Consider the following 14,849-nt stretch of genomic DNA (forward strand, 5'->3'; position numbering starts at 1 on the left):
GTCATATGTCCTGCAAGACACAATTAATCAACTCCTAAACCTGTGTACTGGTGTTTTATCTCTTATACTTTTTTCAGGTATAATTAATCAAGCCCTAGAACTAACCATTGGTGGTGTATACCATGTCTCTACCTTCAATTGGATATAATTAACCAAACCTTAAGCGTACTAGTGCTCTATCTTCTGTCCCTCTGACTCTTCTGTCAGGCAGAATTAGTAGACACCTGATACTGAAACGGCGGTGTTGTCATGTCCTGTTTCTCTAATAGGCATAATTAATTGAGCCCTCTGTGGTGTATTGCATCTGAAGATTGAACTAATTTAACTGGGAAGATGGGTCTTCCTCTGACTCCTATTGGGCACAATTAATCAAACATTAAATCTGTGCCCTGGTGTCACTTCTTGGCCTTATCAGGCATAATTTATTACTTTATATAGCAGAGTACTGGTGCTTAGTCATTCTCTGTCCATACTATTTAGTCCTACATAGTGCTATTAATAATTAGTCCTACATAGTTTAGTCCTACATAATTAATTAAGCTCAGATGAGAAATAATGTACCTTTTGGTCTAACTCTAATAATTCAGTGGTGTAATGTATATATTATTTTATAAATATATCCACTGGCATGCACACATTTACCCACATTGTTAGCACTCCATCCTGAAGCACTTTGTTAAAATCGTTTTGGATGTGTACCATATGCATCTGTATTATTTATTTATTTATTAACTGTGGTCAGTCATTCCCAAAAGTCAGACTTCTGGTCAGCATTCACTGGAGTGCAGTCAAGTTTAAGTGTGTTGGAGGCATGATTACTCATCTCAGGAGAGAAAAATCTTTTCATCAGAACATACAACAAAATGAAAAAAGCAGTTAAGAATTGAGGGACGACAAACAGAACGACACAGGGTTGCACACTTTTAATGATCTCCATCTATTCCCAACAACCTGCTAATCATTACTTTTTATGAAGAAAAAGATAAAACAGCAGAATTACAGACACTCATTAAACAAAATGTAATCTGGATGACGTTTTGACCAGTCTCCGATCTTTTTCTCTTGAGAACATGGTCTTTACAAATACTTGAGGTTTTTTTTATTTCATATTTTCCCCCGACTGTAGTGTATTCTTAAGTTGCTAAGTAGATTATTGTACATCACTGTGGTTGTTTTGAATTTCTTGATCACCCAGCTAGGTGGGTGGATGGATGGATGGGTGGGTGCGATGGCTGGGATAGATGAATGGGGATGGGTGGATGTTTAGATGAGTAGGTAGGTAGATGGATAAGTGGAAAGATGGATGAGTGGGTAGATGGATGATTGATTTAGTAGATGGATGAATGGGTTAATAGATAACTGGTAGAATGGATGAAGGGTAGACAGATAGATGGATCGTAGGTGAATAGGTAGTTAGGTAGATGGATAGGTTGGTGGGTCGGTAGATGGATGGGTTTGTAGGTAGGTAGATGGATGGGTTGGTGGGTAGGTAGATGGATGAGTTGGTGGGTAGGTAGATGGATGGTTTGGTGGGTAGGTAGGTAGATGGATGGGTTGGTGGGTAGGTAGATGGATGGGTTGGTGGGTAGGTAGATGGATAGGTTGGTGGGTCGGTAGATGGATGGGTTTGTAGGTAGGTAGATGGATGGGTTGGTGGGTAGGTAGATGGGTGGGTTGGTGAGTTGGTAGGTAGGTAGATGGATGGGTTTGTAGGTAGGTAGATGAATAGGTTGATGGGTTGGTGGGTAGGTAGATGGATAGGTTGGTGGGTTGGTAGGTAGATGGATGGGTTGTTGGGTAGTTAGATGGATGGGTTAGTGGGTGAGTTGATAGGTAGGTAGATGGATGGGTCGGTGGGTAGGTAGATGGATGGGTTGGTGGGTAGGTAGCCGGATGGGTTGGTGGGTGAGTTGGTAGCTAGGTAGTTGGATGGGTTGGTATGTAGGTAGATGAATAGGTTGATGGGTTGGTGGGTAGGTAGATGGATAGGTTGTTGGGTAGATTCGTGGGTAGGTAGCTGGATAGGTTGGTGGGTAGGTAGATGGATGGGTTGGTGGGTAGATTGGTAGGTAGGTAGATGAATAGGTTGATGGGTTGGTGGGTAGGTAGATGGATACGTTGGTGAGTAGGTACATGGATAGTTTGGTGGGTAGGTAGATGGATGGGTTGGTTGGTAGGTAGGTAGATGAATAGGTTCATGTGTTGGTGGCTAGGTAGGTAGATGGATGGGTTGGTGGGTAGGTAGATGGATAGGTTGGTGGGTAGGTAGATGGATAGGTTGGTGGGTAGGTAGATGGATGGGTTGGTAGGTAGGTAGATGGATAGGTTGGTGGGTAGGTACATGGATGGGTTGGTGGGTGTGTTGGTAGGTAATTAGATGGATAGGGTGGTGGGTAGGTAGATGGATTGGTTGGTAGGTTGATGGATAGGTTGGTGGTAGGTAGATGGGTGGGTGGGTGAGTAGGTTGGTGGGGAGGTAGGTGGGTAGATGGATGGGTTGGTAGGTAGGTTGGTGTGTAGGTAGATGGATAGATTGGTGGGCAGGTACGTGGATGCATTGGTGTGTGAGATGGTAGGTAGATGGATAGGTTGGTGGTTAGGTAGATGGATGGGTTGGGAGGTGGGTTGGTAGGTAGGTGGATGGATAGATTGGTGGGTAGGTACATGGATGCGTTGGTGTGTGAGATGGTAGGTAGGTAGGTAGATGGATAGGTTGGTGGGTAGGTAGATGGATGGGTTGGTGGGTGAGTTGGTATGTGGGTAGATGGATGGGTAGGTAGGTAGGTTGGTGGGTAGGTAGATGGGTGGGTTGGTAGGTGGGTTGGTAGGTAGGTAGATGGATGGATTGGTGGGTAGGTAGATGGGTGGGTGGGTAGGTAGATGGATGGGTTGGTGGGTAGATTGGTAGGTAGGTAGATGAATAGGTTGATGGGTTGATGGGTAGGTAGATAGATAGGTTGGTGGTAGGTAGATGTATGGGTTGGTGGGTAGGTTGGTTGGTAGGTAGGTAGATAGATGGACGTTCACTGGATGCTTTTTACACCACTCTGTTTAAACTCTGTCGGTCTGTCCATCTATCTATCTATATAAAAACAGCAGCTAATGCATCTTTATATTAGGTAAGGTTAGTCTTTTTCTCTCTTGAAGATTTGGTCTTTAACGATTACATGGGCTTGACATTTGAATGATTCCCGCACATGTGCCAATATAATGTCTATAAGATGACTGACAGGAGGTGCATCCAAACACAAACAAGCATTCCGGACCAGAGGTCAGTTTTCCAAACGGGTTTCATCAGAACCTTAATGCACGTTTGCTAAGGCCACAGCTTAATGCACTATTACTTTTTATTATCTTCTACAAGTAAGGAATAAAAATTGACTATTATACCTTTTAGGATAGCTGGATGGATGGATGGATGTATAGATAGCTAGATAGATAGATGTGTGTGTGTGTGTGGATAACTTATTAAATCAGGAAGATGCATGATGTCTGGTTTAAGCTGCTACCTGCGCGGAGTGATATTTCATATACAGTGGGGCGAAATAAGTATTGAACGCGTCAACATTTTTTTCAGTAAATATATTTCCAATGAGGTTATTCACATGAAATTTTCACCAGAAAAGGAACCAACTGAAATCCGTCAGTAGTTAGAAAGTAATAATGCCCCCTATCTGTGCAAATTAATATCAGCGGGGTTAGTAAATTGATTGTCTATAAACAGACTTTTTGTTATCAAGGTGTCACACAAGAAACATCTCATGATGGGTAAAATCTCATGATGGGTTGAATGTCGAAGCTTGTTTAAAGTTTGCTACAACTCATTTGGACAAGCCTATGAAAAACTGGGAGAGTGTAGTCTGGTCAGACTAAAGCAAAATTGAACTCTTTGGCTGTCATACTACACACCATGATTGGAGAAGAAATGGCACTGAACATCACCCTTAAAACAATATACCCACAGTGAAGTTTGGAGGTGTAAGCATCATGGTGTAAGGCTGTTTGTCATTTCATGGTACTGGCAGACTTCATATAATTGAAGGAATGATGAATGGAGCTCTTTACCGGGAGATTCTTGAGAAGAATCTGCCTCCATGCACCAGGATGATGAAGATGAGATGTGAGTGGACCTTCCAGCAGGACAACGATACAAAGCATACAGCAAAGGAAACTCTCAATTGGTTTCAGAAAATAAATCAGGGTGTTAGAATGGCCCAGTCGATCACCTGACTTGAATCCAATTGAACAAGATTTAAAAACTATGTTTATAACAATGGGAAAAATCACACCTGAATACTGTGGCAGATTAATTTCTTCATCCAGGAAGCACCTTGAAGCTGTCATTACAAACAAAGGCTTCTCCACTAAGTATTAAATACATTTTATTTTGCGTGTTCAATGCTTTTTTTCTGTGTCATTCCTCTTTATTACACATAACATCATTTAATGACTTTAATGTGTGGATTTCTTTATATTTGCAGATTTCTTGAGTTAATACCAAAATCTGGTGAAAATTTCATGTGAATAGCCTTATTGGAAATATATTTACTGAAAAAAAAAATGTTGACTCGTTCAATAGTTATTTTCGGTACTGTAAATATGGAAAAACTAAGTCAAATATCGGCAGTGTTTTGCGAAGAGCTGTTTAGGCAACTCTTTTTTTTTTTGCGACGTGGGGTTTCCTTAGAGCTGCAGCATTGTGTGGTCTGTCGTGTGTAGGCATCTGCTGATAATCATTTATTCAATATATCATGATAATTACCAGTGCACATGGTTATCCTGGACAGTTCAGTTGATCACAATCTCTGTGTTTCATTTGGAACAAGGCTGTTTAGTCATCCAGGCCTTTTTGGGCAGCGTTTGTGTTCTTGAAAACAGGCTAAGGACAGCTGCCTGGTAACGTTCAAAGCCATCCTTCCATTTGTCTTTCTTAGCAAAGCAAAGTGTGTGATGAGGTTGTAAAATTGACCGAGTTCACTCAGTTCACTTTGTTTCTCTTGCGTTTCCAGAGCTGCTGTACTGTTTTCTGCTACGCTTGATTAAGCCGGCAGCAGTCTGTAAAGAAAAAGGGAAAAAAAAAAGAACTCTAAAAATAAGGCTCAGCTTTTAGAGACTATCCTTTTCACCCTGCTCCGACTAGAGGCGAAAGCCACTTCTCATCACCTGAGATTACTTCCATAAAAGTTAAACAAACATCATCTTACAGAAAGCTTCACCACATCAGCAATTACATTGCATTTTTCTTTGTTAAGTAACAATTTTTATTAAAAACAGTCTGTTTACTATGTGAGCATCCACCACAGTTCCTGTCACTGAGCGAGTTTGTGGTCTCTGATCCTGGTCTGGAAAATAATAAAGAAAGAAGAAGAAGGGGGGAAAAAAAGAAAGACTTCAAACCTGAGAAGAATTTTGAGCAGCGGAGCATTGGCCAGGCGATGCTCATGTTTCTCACTTCAAAGCAGCATGTGCGCTGGCCCTGCGGTGAAGCACAGTGTGTTTCTCATGCGTCTGATCCCATGTGAGTGTGTGTATGTGTGTGTCAGTCATTCGGTCGGCCGTGCTGTGAGTCAGCAGTATCATGTTTGTGTGAAAATTTCCCAGAAGTCCTGCTCAGAGCTACACGCGCAGAAAACCGCACATTCCTTCACCAAGCTCAGCTTTCCATCCGTCTCTTTTTAAAAATGCTTTTCCTGGGTTGTCAGAATGAAGAAATGACCTTGACCGTGTGTGTGTGCGTGTGCGTTGCAGGCCTACACCAGTGTATCCAAGGCGTCTCTGGGTATCGCGGACCACCGGGAGCTGGGTAAAATGATGAACACCATCATCTTCCACACCAAGATGGTGGACTCTCTAGTGGAGATGCTGGTGGAGACGTCAGACCTATCCATTTTCTGGTACAGTCTAAGCGGGTCTTTTTTAAAATTTATCTATTTATTTATTTTTTGTAAAACATCCCACACAGGACTCTGTAAACATCCACGTCTCGGTGGCGGTTGCAACAGTTTGTTTGACGGTGTGCTTGATTGTGTTGCTGTGCGTGTGTGTGTTTGAGCTGATTAGATATCACTTTAGCAGAAGCACAGGAAATGGTGTCCAAAGCGCCCCCCCACCCATCATTCTCTCTTATTGCCACATCTTTTACTCTCTTACATTGTCCCTCTCTCTCATCTTTCTTTTCTTCTTGCTCTCGCTATCACTCTCTCATTACCTTTTCCACGCTTCTTTTTTTCCTTTGTACTCTTTCTTCCTTTTATGTTATCCTTCCCTTTCTTTCCTGCTCTTACCTTCCTCCACCTTGTTATTGTCATTTGCTCACTTCCTGTTCCTCAGCGCCTCTGTATCCGTCTCCTCTCATGTCACTCCTGTTTTTTCTCTCTCTCCACCACTCCCTTCTTTCTTCTCTCTTCTCCTCTCTGCCCCTTTCCTCTTCATGTCTTCATCTCCTGCTCTGCAGGTTTCTCTCTCCCCCCTCTTTCTTTTCTACTTTAGATTTTTTAAAATTATTTTTTCTTTCTTGTTTCTCCTCCATTTTCCTTGCTCTCTTTCTTCACCCCTCTCTTCATCAGTCACCTCTTGTCCCATTTTGTTTTCCACTTGCTGCTTTATTTTCTGTCATGTTCCCACCGTCTGTCTCTTACTTACTTTTTCTTTCCTCACCCCATATTCTTTTTTTAATTGTTTCTGTCTTTTATTTTCTTTCCTCTCTTTTTCTCTTTGAACCATTTCTCTTTCTCCATATCTCATGAGCCTTTTCTTTCCCCTCTCATTCTCAAGTCTCTACTTTTCTTTCTCTCTATTTCTTCCTCTTCATCTCTTCCTGAATCCTGCTCTTCTCTCTCTCTTTAAAAAAAAAATTGTCACTCTTTCTCTGCGACTCACTCTTCTTGTCTTTTATGTCCCTTGCTTTGATTTTTTTTTCTCTTTCTTCACCCTCTGTTTTTTTATTTATCATTTACGTCTTTTTCCACTCTGTTTTGTTATCGTTCTCCTCGTTTCTCTTTTCTACCCTCAAATTTTCTGTCCCTCTCTCTGCCTCTACCCTCCTATCTTTTCTTCTCTCTCGTTTTGTCTGACTCCTATTTCTCCTATCTTTTCTGCTTTTTTTTTTGTTGTTGTTTTGTTCCAGTTGTCTTTTTCGATTTTATTCTTATTGCATTTCCTCACCTCTTTCTTCACTTCCTTTTCTCTCCTATCTTTTCTACTTAGTTTTTTTTCCCCCGTATTTTTTAACTCGATCCCTTTTTTTCCCCTCTTCCCCTCTGTACAGTTTCTACAGCCGGGCATTTGAGAAGATGTTCCAGCAGTGTTTGGAGTTGCCGTCTCAGTCGCGTTACTCCATCTGCTTCCCTCTGCTCTGCACCCACTTCATGAGCTGCACCCATGAGCTCTGTCCTGAAGAGGTGACTGACACACACACACACACACACACACACGACTTGAAATCTCTCGATTAGACACATACCGGCTCTGTTGGTCTGTGGAACAAGACCTACTTGACATGTTTATAGTGAACACTTGATTTATCGATCATGGCCCACAGTGTGGTGGTATTAAGACCAAGTAATTACACACCATGGGTCTGTTTACCACACACACAGATGCAGACACTATTCCCTGCTTGAATCCTCACCTTGTTTTATTATAATCACACCCCCTGTGAGTCATTGACTGGCTATAAATAAATGATGGCTCCAGCCTTAATGATGATTTCAGGTAAATTTTTATACACAGCTATTAATAAATTACACAAACCCGGTGCTGTGTCTGAGCACATCCTGGTTTTGCATCCCTGGAGCAACAAGCTTTAGGAAAAATGCCGTCAGTCAATTGCAGACGTCATGTGACATAACCATTTTAATTTCCTCAGCTGGAATATTATAGCTATTTCATTGTGTGAATAAAGGCAAAGTTTGCTAGCATGATTATGTTGGTATTAGCAGTCTCTCAAGCAAAAAAAAAAAGCTGAATGATTGGCTGATCTTATCTAACATCAGCTCCACAGCAGGATTCCTGTCACTCAGTAAATACGGATGTATGTCTGTCTCCTGAAATGCTGTTTATGATACGGAAATGACTTGACGTGGGATTTATTCTCCAGCTTGTTTATAGAGGTCATCGGTGTGACTCCTGCATGGACACTGCTGCTTAAACAGACCTTTCACTGCCCTGAAACCCTTAATTATCTGTTTTCACTGGATTGAATGAGAACATTTACATCCGGAGGGCAAAAATAATCAATAGCGAATTATTCGAACACTGAAACCTTAGTGTTTTTATTTAGTCAGAACTCATTTGCTTAATTGGTTGACACAAGCAAAACAGTCTGCCGTAAACACATGGGCACATGCACAGCTAATTAACTTAACACGGCTGTAATAATGCTGTTTGCTCAGACTGCTGTGTGTGTGTAGGTGAGTGAAGGGGAGGCTGTGTTCTCCGTAAAGAGGCATTTTATACATCTCCTTTCAGTGAATATGGTCAGTGTGGACCAGTCTTTCCATCTCTCTGTCTACCAACTGAGCTCTACAGCAACCGCCCACTTTTTACCAGCACCAGAAGTTTTTTAATTTGTCCATCTATAGACTTTTGTGTTGACTCAAACTCAAGGCCCTAGTTTTATTTGGTCAAATGTAATCAGCATTCTCAAAATTCCCAGAAATGTTTTTACTGTCCTAAAATCCTGACCTTCTAGCTAAAAACCCCCTCTAGTTCTAATCAACCTCCAAAAATCACAAATGTAGCTCTCTAGAAAGCTGCCCATAGGATTTTGAAAGATGTGGGAGTTTATTTCCAGTGAGCATTTGTTTTGGGATGGCATGAACAAGCAATTTTTTTTTTCATATCGTGGCCTTTACATTATACACTATATGTCCAACCATTGATGGACACCTGACCCTCAGATTGTAAAGCTTCCAACTTTGTGGCAACAGTTTGTAGAAGATCCACATGTCGGTGTGATGGTCGCGTATCCAAACACTTTAAGCCATATAGGGCACAATTGCAATAGCAACCATTTTGTTGCCAGTCATGTTGTTAGCACATAATATTCCATCATTTTCAATGTGGTGAGTCACAAGGTATCTGCAGGAATAAATCCCTCTGAGCTCAAGATGACAAAGCCAAGAAACTGTATTTCCTCATGGACAATGTGCAAGTGAGCTGACTCGAATGAACTGATGAGGGCCGATGCTAACAATAAACTTCTTTCTTATAAACTGTCCATGATGCATATTGGACACAATGCTAACTCAATCAAAGGAACAGGATAGGCTTAAAAACCAGGCAACAATGTAAACATGAGCCAAGAAAACACCAAGGTACTCAATTTGTGGAAAATATCATGGGTAAAAGTCATAGGGAAGTGCAGTACAGAGTGGGAGGTGTAAGTAGCATGACGTTTGGAAGTGAGTTTGGTTCTTGCTGAGGACACTGTGCCCTGTAAGAGAGGTCCAAATCCTGGCATTTAAAGTGCTATTAAATACTTTCCCCAGATTACTGCTCACGCAATCCCCTCTGAAATTGCTCAGGTTTAGTTTGTTTCCACTCGTAGAGATTGGTGTAAAATCTTGGCTCCAGGTGTTGGGAACAGCCTGAGCACAGAATGACTGGAGGAGCACCATGTACAGTTCATGGTCACAAGCTGTTTTTGATGAAAGGAAATTGTGTGTTACTGGCTGGTTGAAGTGGTTTTGGTTATCCTTAAATGATTATACATCTTGGCCAATTCCTGCCCTCTCTCCTATCATCTGAGTCAACTGATTGTTGGGCAAAATATCCCATCATGATCCCATCCATCCTGTGCCACTAGTTGCACTGGCAAATACCGAAGACTCTTATCCTCTTTCACTTTTCCTTCTTTTCTCTTGCTGTCCTTCTTATCATTCTTATTTGCCATTTTATCTTTTTCATGTCATTCTTTTTTCCCCATCTCTAGATTTCCCTGCCTTCTTATTCTCCTGTTTCTTCTTTTTCTCCCTCTGTCTGTCTGACGTTTTATGAGTATGTAGAAAGGTTGTGTGGAAAATGCATGCTGAAATGCTTGCTTTATTCTGTCGCTAATTGAAGCGTACACTGGCAGGCTACCAGTGCTTCCATGGGTTAAATGTTCCTCAACACAAGCTAAACAGCTTCCTGTTCCACTGGCTGCACTCGGCATTGGTCAGTCTGCCTCCATCCCCTGATCAGATCTGGTAAACAGGCGTGTGTTTTTTTTGTTTTGTTTTCCCCCCGAAAACAGGCTTAAACGAGCGTGTAAATGCGCACTCACACAGGCTGTGCGATTACCGCGGCAGGACCGGGCAGGCCGAACTGTCCCAGAAGAATAAAAGAGATTTATGATGGGTTAGGTGGCTTGGGTTTCCCTTGTTCAAACATGAAACACCCTCTCTCAGCAGCTCTGAAATGTGCCTCTTCCTATGGCCACTTCACGGCTTTGGACAGCTGCAGCTTTTGTTTATGTTGGAAAGGCATTAGAAGTTTCCAGAAATATTTCCATCCTTACGAGGAACCTCTTCTTTTTTACAAAGTGGTTTATAGTAAAAGAACAGGCGCTTGAGCGAGTATCAGAGTGGCTGTTGCTTTGGCAGTGTCGCAAGTCCATGTTGGGCATCTGACCTGATGCGATTTCATATGCAACAAGTGGAGAACGAAGACAGAAATTTCACTCGTTCATTCCTCTTTTATAGATTATTGAATTGGATTGTGCAAGCGGGAGAGAAAGACAGAGTGGGGGGTGGGGGGGTTTATGAAAGTGGATAAGAGGATTTAGAATGACAGGGACAGAGAAATGTAAGCAAAGTTTGAATAGCTAAAGACATTTGCCTTCTGTTTTTCGCTCATGCAGAGGCACCATATTGGTGATCGCAGTCTGTCTCTGTGTAACATGTTTCTGGATGAGATGGCCAAACAGGCTCGCAACCTTATCACCGACATCTGCACAGAGCAGTGCACCCTGAGTGACCAGGTCAGTATTACCCTGCCCTTTAACCTCCCCCTAAACACCATCACCCTGATTCTTAACCACTAACCTCTGCCCAAACACCATCACACTGATCCTGATTCTTAACCTCTAACCTCTCCCCAAACACCATCACCCTGATTCTTAACCACTACCCACCTCATAATCATCATGACCTTTATCCATAACCTTTAACCCCTGAATAAAATGAACCTCTAACCTCACCTAAAACTGTATCCTTAACCATAAACCCCCATAAATACCATGACCCTTCCTTAACCAGTATCACCCTCTAAACACAATGATTATCCTTAACCATGAACCTTCCACAAACACCACGATGATTATCCTTAACCATTAACCTACCATAAACACCATGACTCCTATCTTTAACCAGTATTGCACCTTAAACACCATGGCCCTTATCCTTAACAATTAACCTCCCCTAAACAGCGTTACCCTTATCCTTAACAATTAACCTCCCCTAAACACCATAACCCTTATCCTGAACCATTAACCTCCCCTAAGCACCATGACCCTTATCCTACCCTAAACACCATGACCCTTATCCTGAACCATTAACCTCCCCTAAGCACCATGACCCTTATCCTTAACCATCAATCTATCCTAAACACCATAATCCCTATCCTTAACCATTAACATCATAATCACCATGATCCACCATGAAACCCCATAATCATGATGGTCCTTATTCTTAACTATTAACTGCCCCATAAACACCATTATTTTCACCTTTATTTCACCTTCCATAAACCCTGACCCTAAAGCTCTAACTTCCACCCAAACACCATCTGACATCTGATCGACCTGACCTTTAACCTTTTAATTTGGCCACAAATACTATAGCTCCTACTTTTAACCTTTAATCAGATGATATTACCTCGAAAGGCATTTTGCAAATTCAGTGACTATAGGCTTCCTTATTTGTTAGCTACATTAGCTTTGTAGCTCCAGTGCAAAACTTTAAGCAAACTTTAGACACCCAAAATGTCTTGGCTGATCAGGTACATTTGGAGTAAGGGAGACATTTCTCCTTTCTCCTAGGTTGTCCTTCATGGCTAATTGTCTTCTTAGTTAAGTGGCATGTTACCAGACAAGAAATTTGCCGACTTATGAAGGTTTCTGCAGCCTTATGTGGAACACATTTGCCCTTTGGCAACCTCACTTTCTTTCCACCAAAAAAATTGTGGAGCTTTAGGAAAGCAAAACTTCCCCAGATGTTCACTCCTCAGCCAGGCGCATACATCAACCCCTCCCCTCCTCTTGAGATAATGCTCAGAGATCTCTCCTTGTCTGTGTTTTTGTAATAATATAAGCAAACAGCACAAGGACTCGTAACTCTTCCAGAGTATGCTGCTCTTGTCTCTTTGCTTGCTCATTGGTATAAAAAGTGAAGGGGGCCCTTTTTCCTGTTTCCCCCTCAACCATGCAGCTACTGCCAAAACACTGCGCCAAAACCATCAGTCAGGCCGTGAACAAAAAGTCCAAGAAGCAGACTGGGAAGAAGGGAGAGCCAGAGCGAGAGAAGCCTGGAGTGGAGAGCATGAGGAAGAACAGATTGCTTGTCACCAAGTAAGCAGCACCTAGGTCTCAATGACCCATACACACACACATGTCATCATTGGTACATCAGTCAATTCAACACATAACTTATGTGCCAAGTGTTAAAATCAGCACACACAATCATGATAACTCCAGTACTTGGCACTACACACTTCAAAAACCCTCTCCTTGTGTGCCAATACCAGTTCATCTTAATCCAGCCTGCTGGTGGTCTCTGCTACTTAATCAGGCCTGAAACCTATACACCACACCACACACACTCATGCATGCACAGATCCTCCACTCAATAGAAAGAGGATAGACCTTGATCCCTGACTCAATACCTCAGTGGAAGTGGGATATTTAATATATAAAACAACTTTTGCCATGCTCTGTTCAGGGCCAAGCTTCATTCTGTCTCTTTAATCTGAAGAAAATGACTTTTTAATGCTAGCTGCTGTCTGACAGCAAGGTTGTTTTTTTATGTTCCTAGCTTGGATAAGCTGCACACTGCACTGTCAGAACTTTGCTTCTCCATCAACTATGTACCTAACATGGTGGTCTGGGAGCACACCTTCACCCCACGCGAGTATCTGACCTCCCACCTGGAGATCCGCTTCACCAAGTGAGTCTCTCTTTCCCCTCCTCTTAAACTTTCCTTGCTTTACCATCTCCTTGTTGTAAAAGCCAATCGCAGCTGGACACAAAACAGATGGAATCCACTGCAGTTGGGAATTTTTACTTTAACGAAAGCATGAATAGGTAGATGGAAATGTATTTTGAAAAAGCCACTGGTGAGATAATCATGTGATCATACACTGTGATACCGTAACAACTCTACCAGTAACAACCACCATAATGTCCAACATGAGTAATATGGATGTGACATTTGAACTCATTGGAACTCTCATTACCTGCACATGCTTGTGTTGTGAAAAATAGCTTTTATCGGTCAATACATCGGTGCATCTCTAATTTTATAAATTATATATAATTTATAAAATTAGTGATGCACCGATGTATTGGACGATAAAGGCTATTTTTCACTCTATGGGCCATCGACCGATAGTTTAAAAACATCCGATGAGTAGGGCCGATTAAATTCTGTCAATAAAAAAAGGTTTCGTGCTGTGTGTAAAGATGTCTCTTGTGTCAACTGACAACAAAACTTCAGTTTATAAACTCTGTAATCTCTGCATAGCTAACATTTTATGGGAAACGAGAGTTCTCCAATGCTTTTGTAAAATTCAGTCAATTAATTCTGTTAATGAATTAATAACATTCAAGTTAAGAAATCTTACTTTAATCTTCAGAATTTAGTTTATGTGTTAATGTTAGAGTAATGTGTTTTCTGTTTATGAGACCTGTTACTGTGAACAAACTTGTTGAAATGGAAAGAATAGTTTTTACTTGCATTTCCTGCAGAATTGTAGAATTAATTATTATTCATTTAAAAGAATGCATAAAAGGCAGAACTATCGGTATCGGCCGATATCACTCTGAATAATCGGTATCAGCTGAGAAATCTAGTATCGGTGCATCTCTTTATTATATATATATATATATATATATATATATATATATATATATATATATATATATATAAAATTAACCTTTTGCTCTTTTGTTAAAAAAAATCACAAAACTGCTCTGCTCTCATGGATATCAGACAATTGTAAACACAACAAAGGTTTATCAAAAAAAAAATATATGTATAGGTGTGCAACAGTTATTGGCACCCTTTTAGTCAGTACTTTGTGCTACCTCCCTTTGCCAAGATAACAGCTCTGAGTCTTCTATAATGCCTGATGAGGTTGGAGAATACATGGCAAGGGATCTGAGACCATTCCTCCATACAGAATCTCTCCAGACCCTTCAAATTTCGAGGTCCACGCTGGTGGACTCTCCTCTTCAGTTCACCCCACAGGTTTTCTATGGGTTTCAGGTCAGGGGACTGGGATGGCTATGGCAGGACCTTGATTTTGTGGTCAGTAAACCATTTTTGTGTTTATTTTGATAAGATAACATTTATTGATCCCACACTGGGGAAATTCCCTCGTTACAGCAGCTCAGTTACACAAAAAACAGATAGGAAAGAATACACATTAAATAGGAATAGAACTGAAATAAAGTATCTAAAAAAATATACAGTATCTCACAAAAGTGAGTACACCCCTCACATTTTTGTAAATATTTGATTATATCTTTTCATGTGACAACACTGAAGAAATGACACTTTGCTACATTGTAAAGTAGTGAGTGTACAGCTTGTGTAACAGTGTAAATTTGCTGTCCCCTCAAAATAACTCAACCCACAGCCATTAATGTC

The 14,849-nt window shown here is 41.2% G+C and overlaps 1 protein-coding gene across 2 annotated transcripts in view; it reads left to right on the forward strand.

Annotated features, from left to right (window-relative positions):
• The window catches only part of nckap1 (NCK-associated protein 1), a 75,209-nt gene that overhangs the window by 44,191 nt on the left and 16,169 nt on the right, over window positions 1–14,849 (forward strand). For both annotated transcript variants that reach the window (XM_053626288.1, XM_053626289.1), the window contains exons 16-20: window positions 5,749–5,894; window positions 7,268–7,400; window positions 10,844–10,963; window positions 12,411–12,550; window positions 13,014–13,145. In XM_053626288.1, the coding sequence (XP_053482263.1) occupies window positions 5,749–5,894; window positions 7,268–7,400; window positions 10,844–10,963; window positions 12,411–12,550; window positions 13,014–13,145 (671 nt within the window). The remainder of the gene's footprint in view (window positions 1–5,748; window positions 5,895–7,267; window positions 7,401–10,843; window positions 10,964–12,410; window positions 12,551–13,013; window positions 13,146–14,849) is intronic.

Source organism: Ictalurus furcatus, chromosome 6, assembly GCF_023375685.1.
Source record: "Ictalurus furcatus strain D&B chromosome 6, Billie_1.0, whole genome shotgun sequence".
Lineage (NCBI taxonomy): Eukaryota > Metazoa > Chordata > Actinopteri > Siluriformes > Ictaluridae > Ictalurus > Ictalurus furcatus.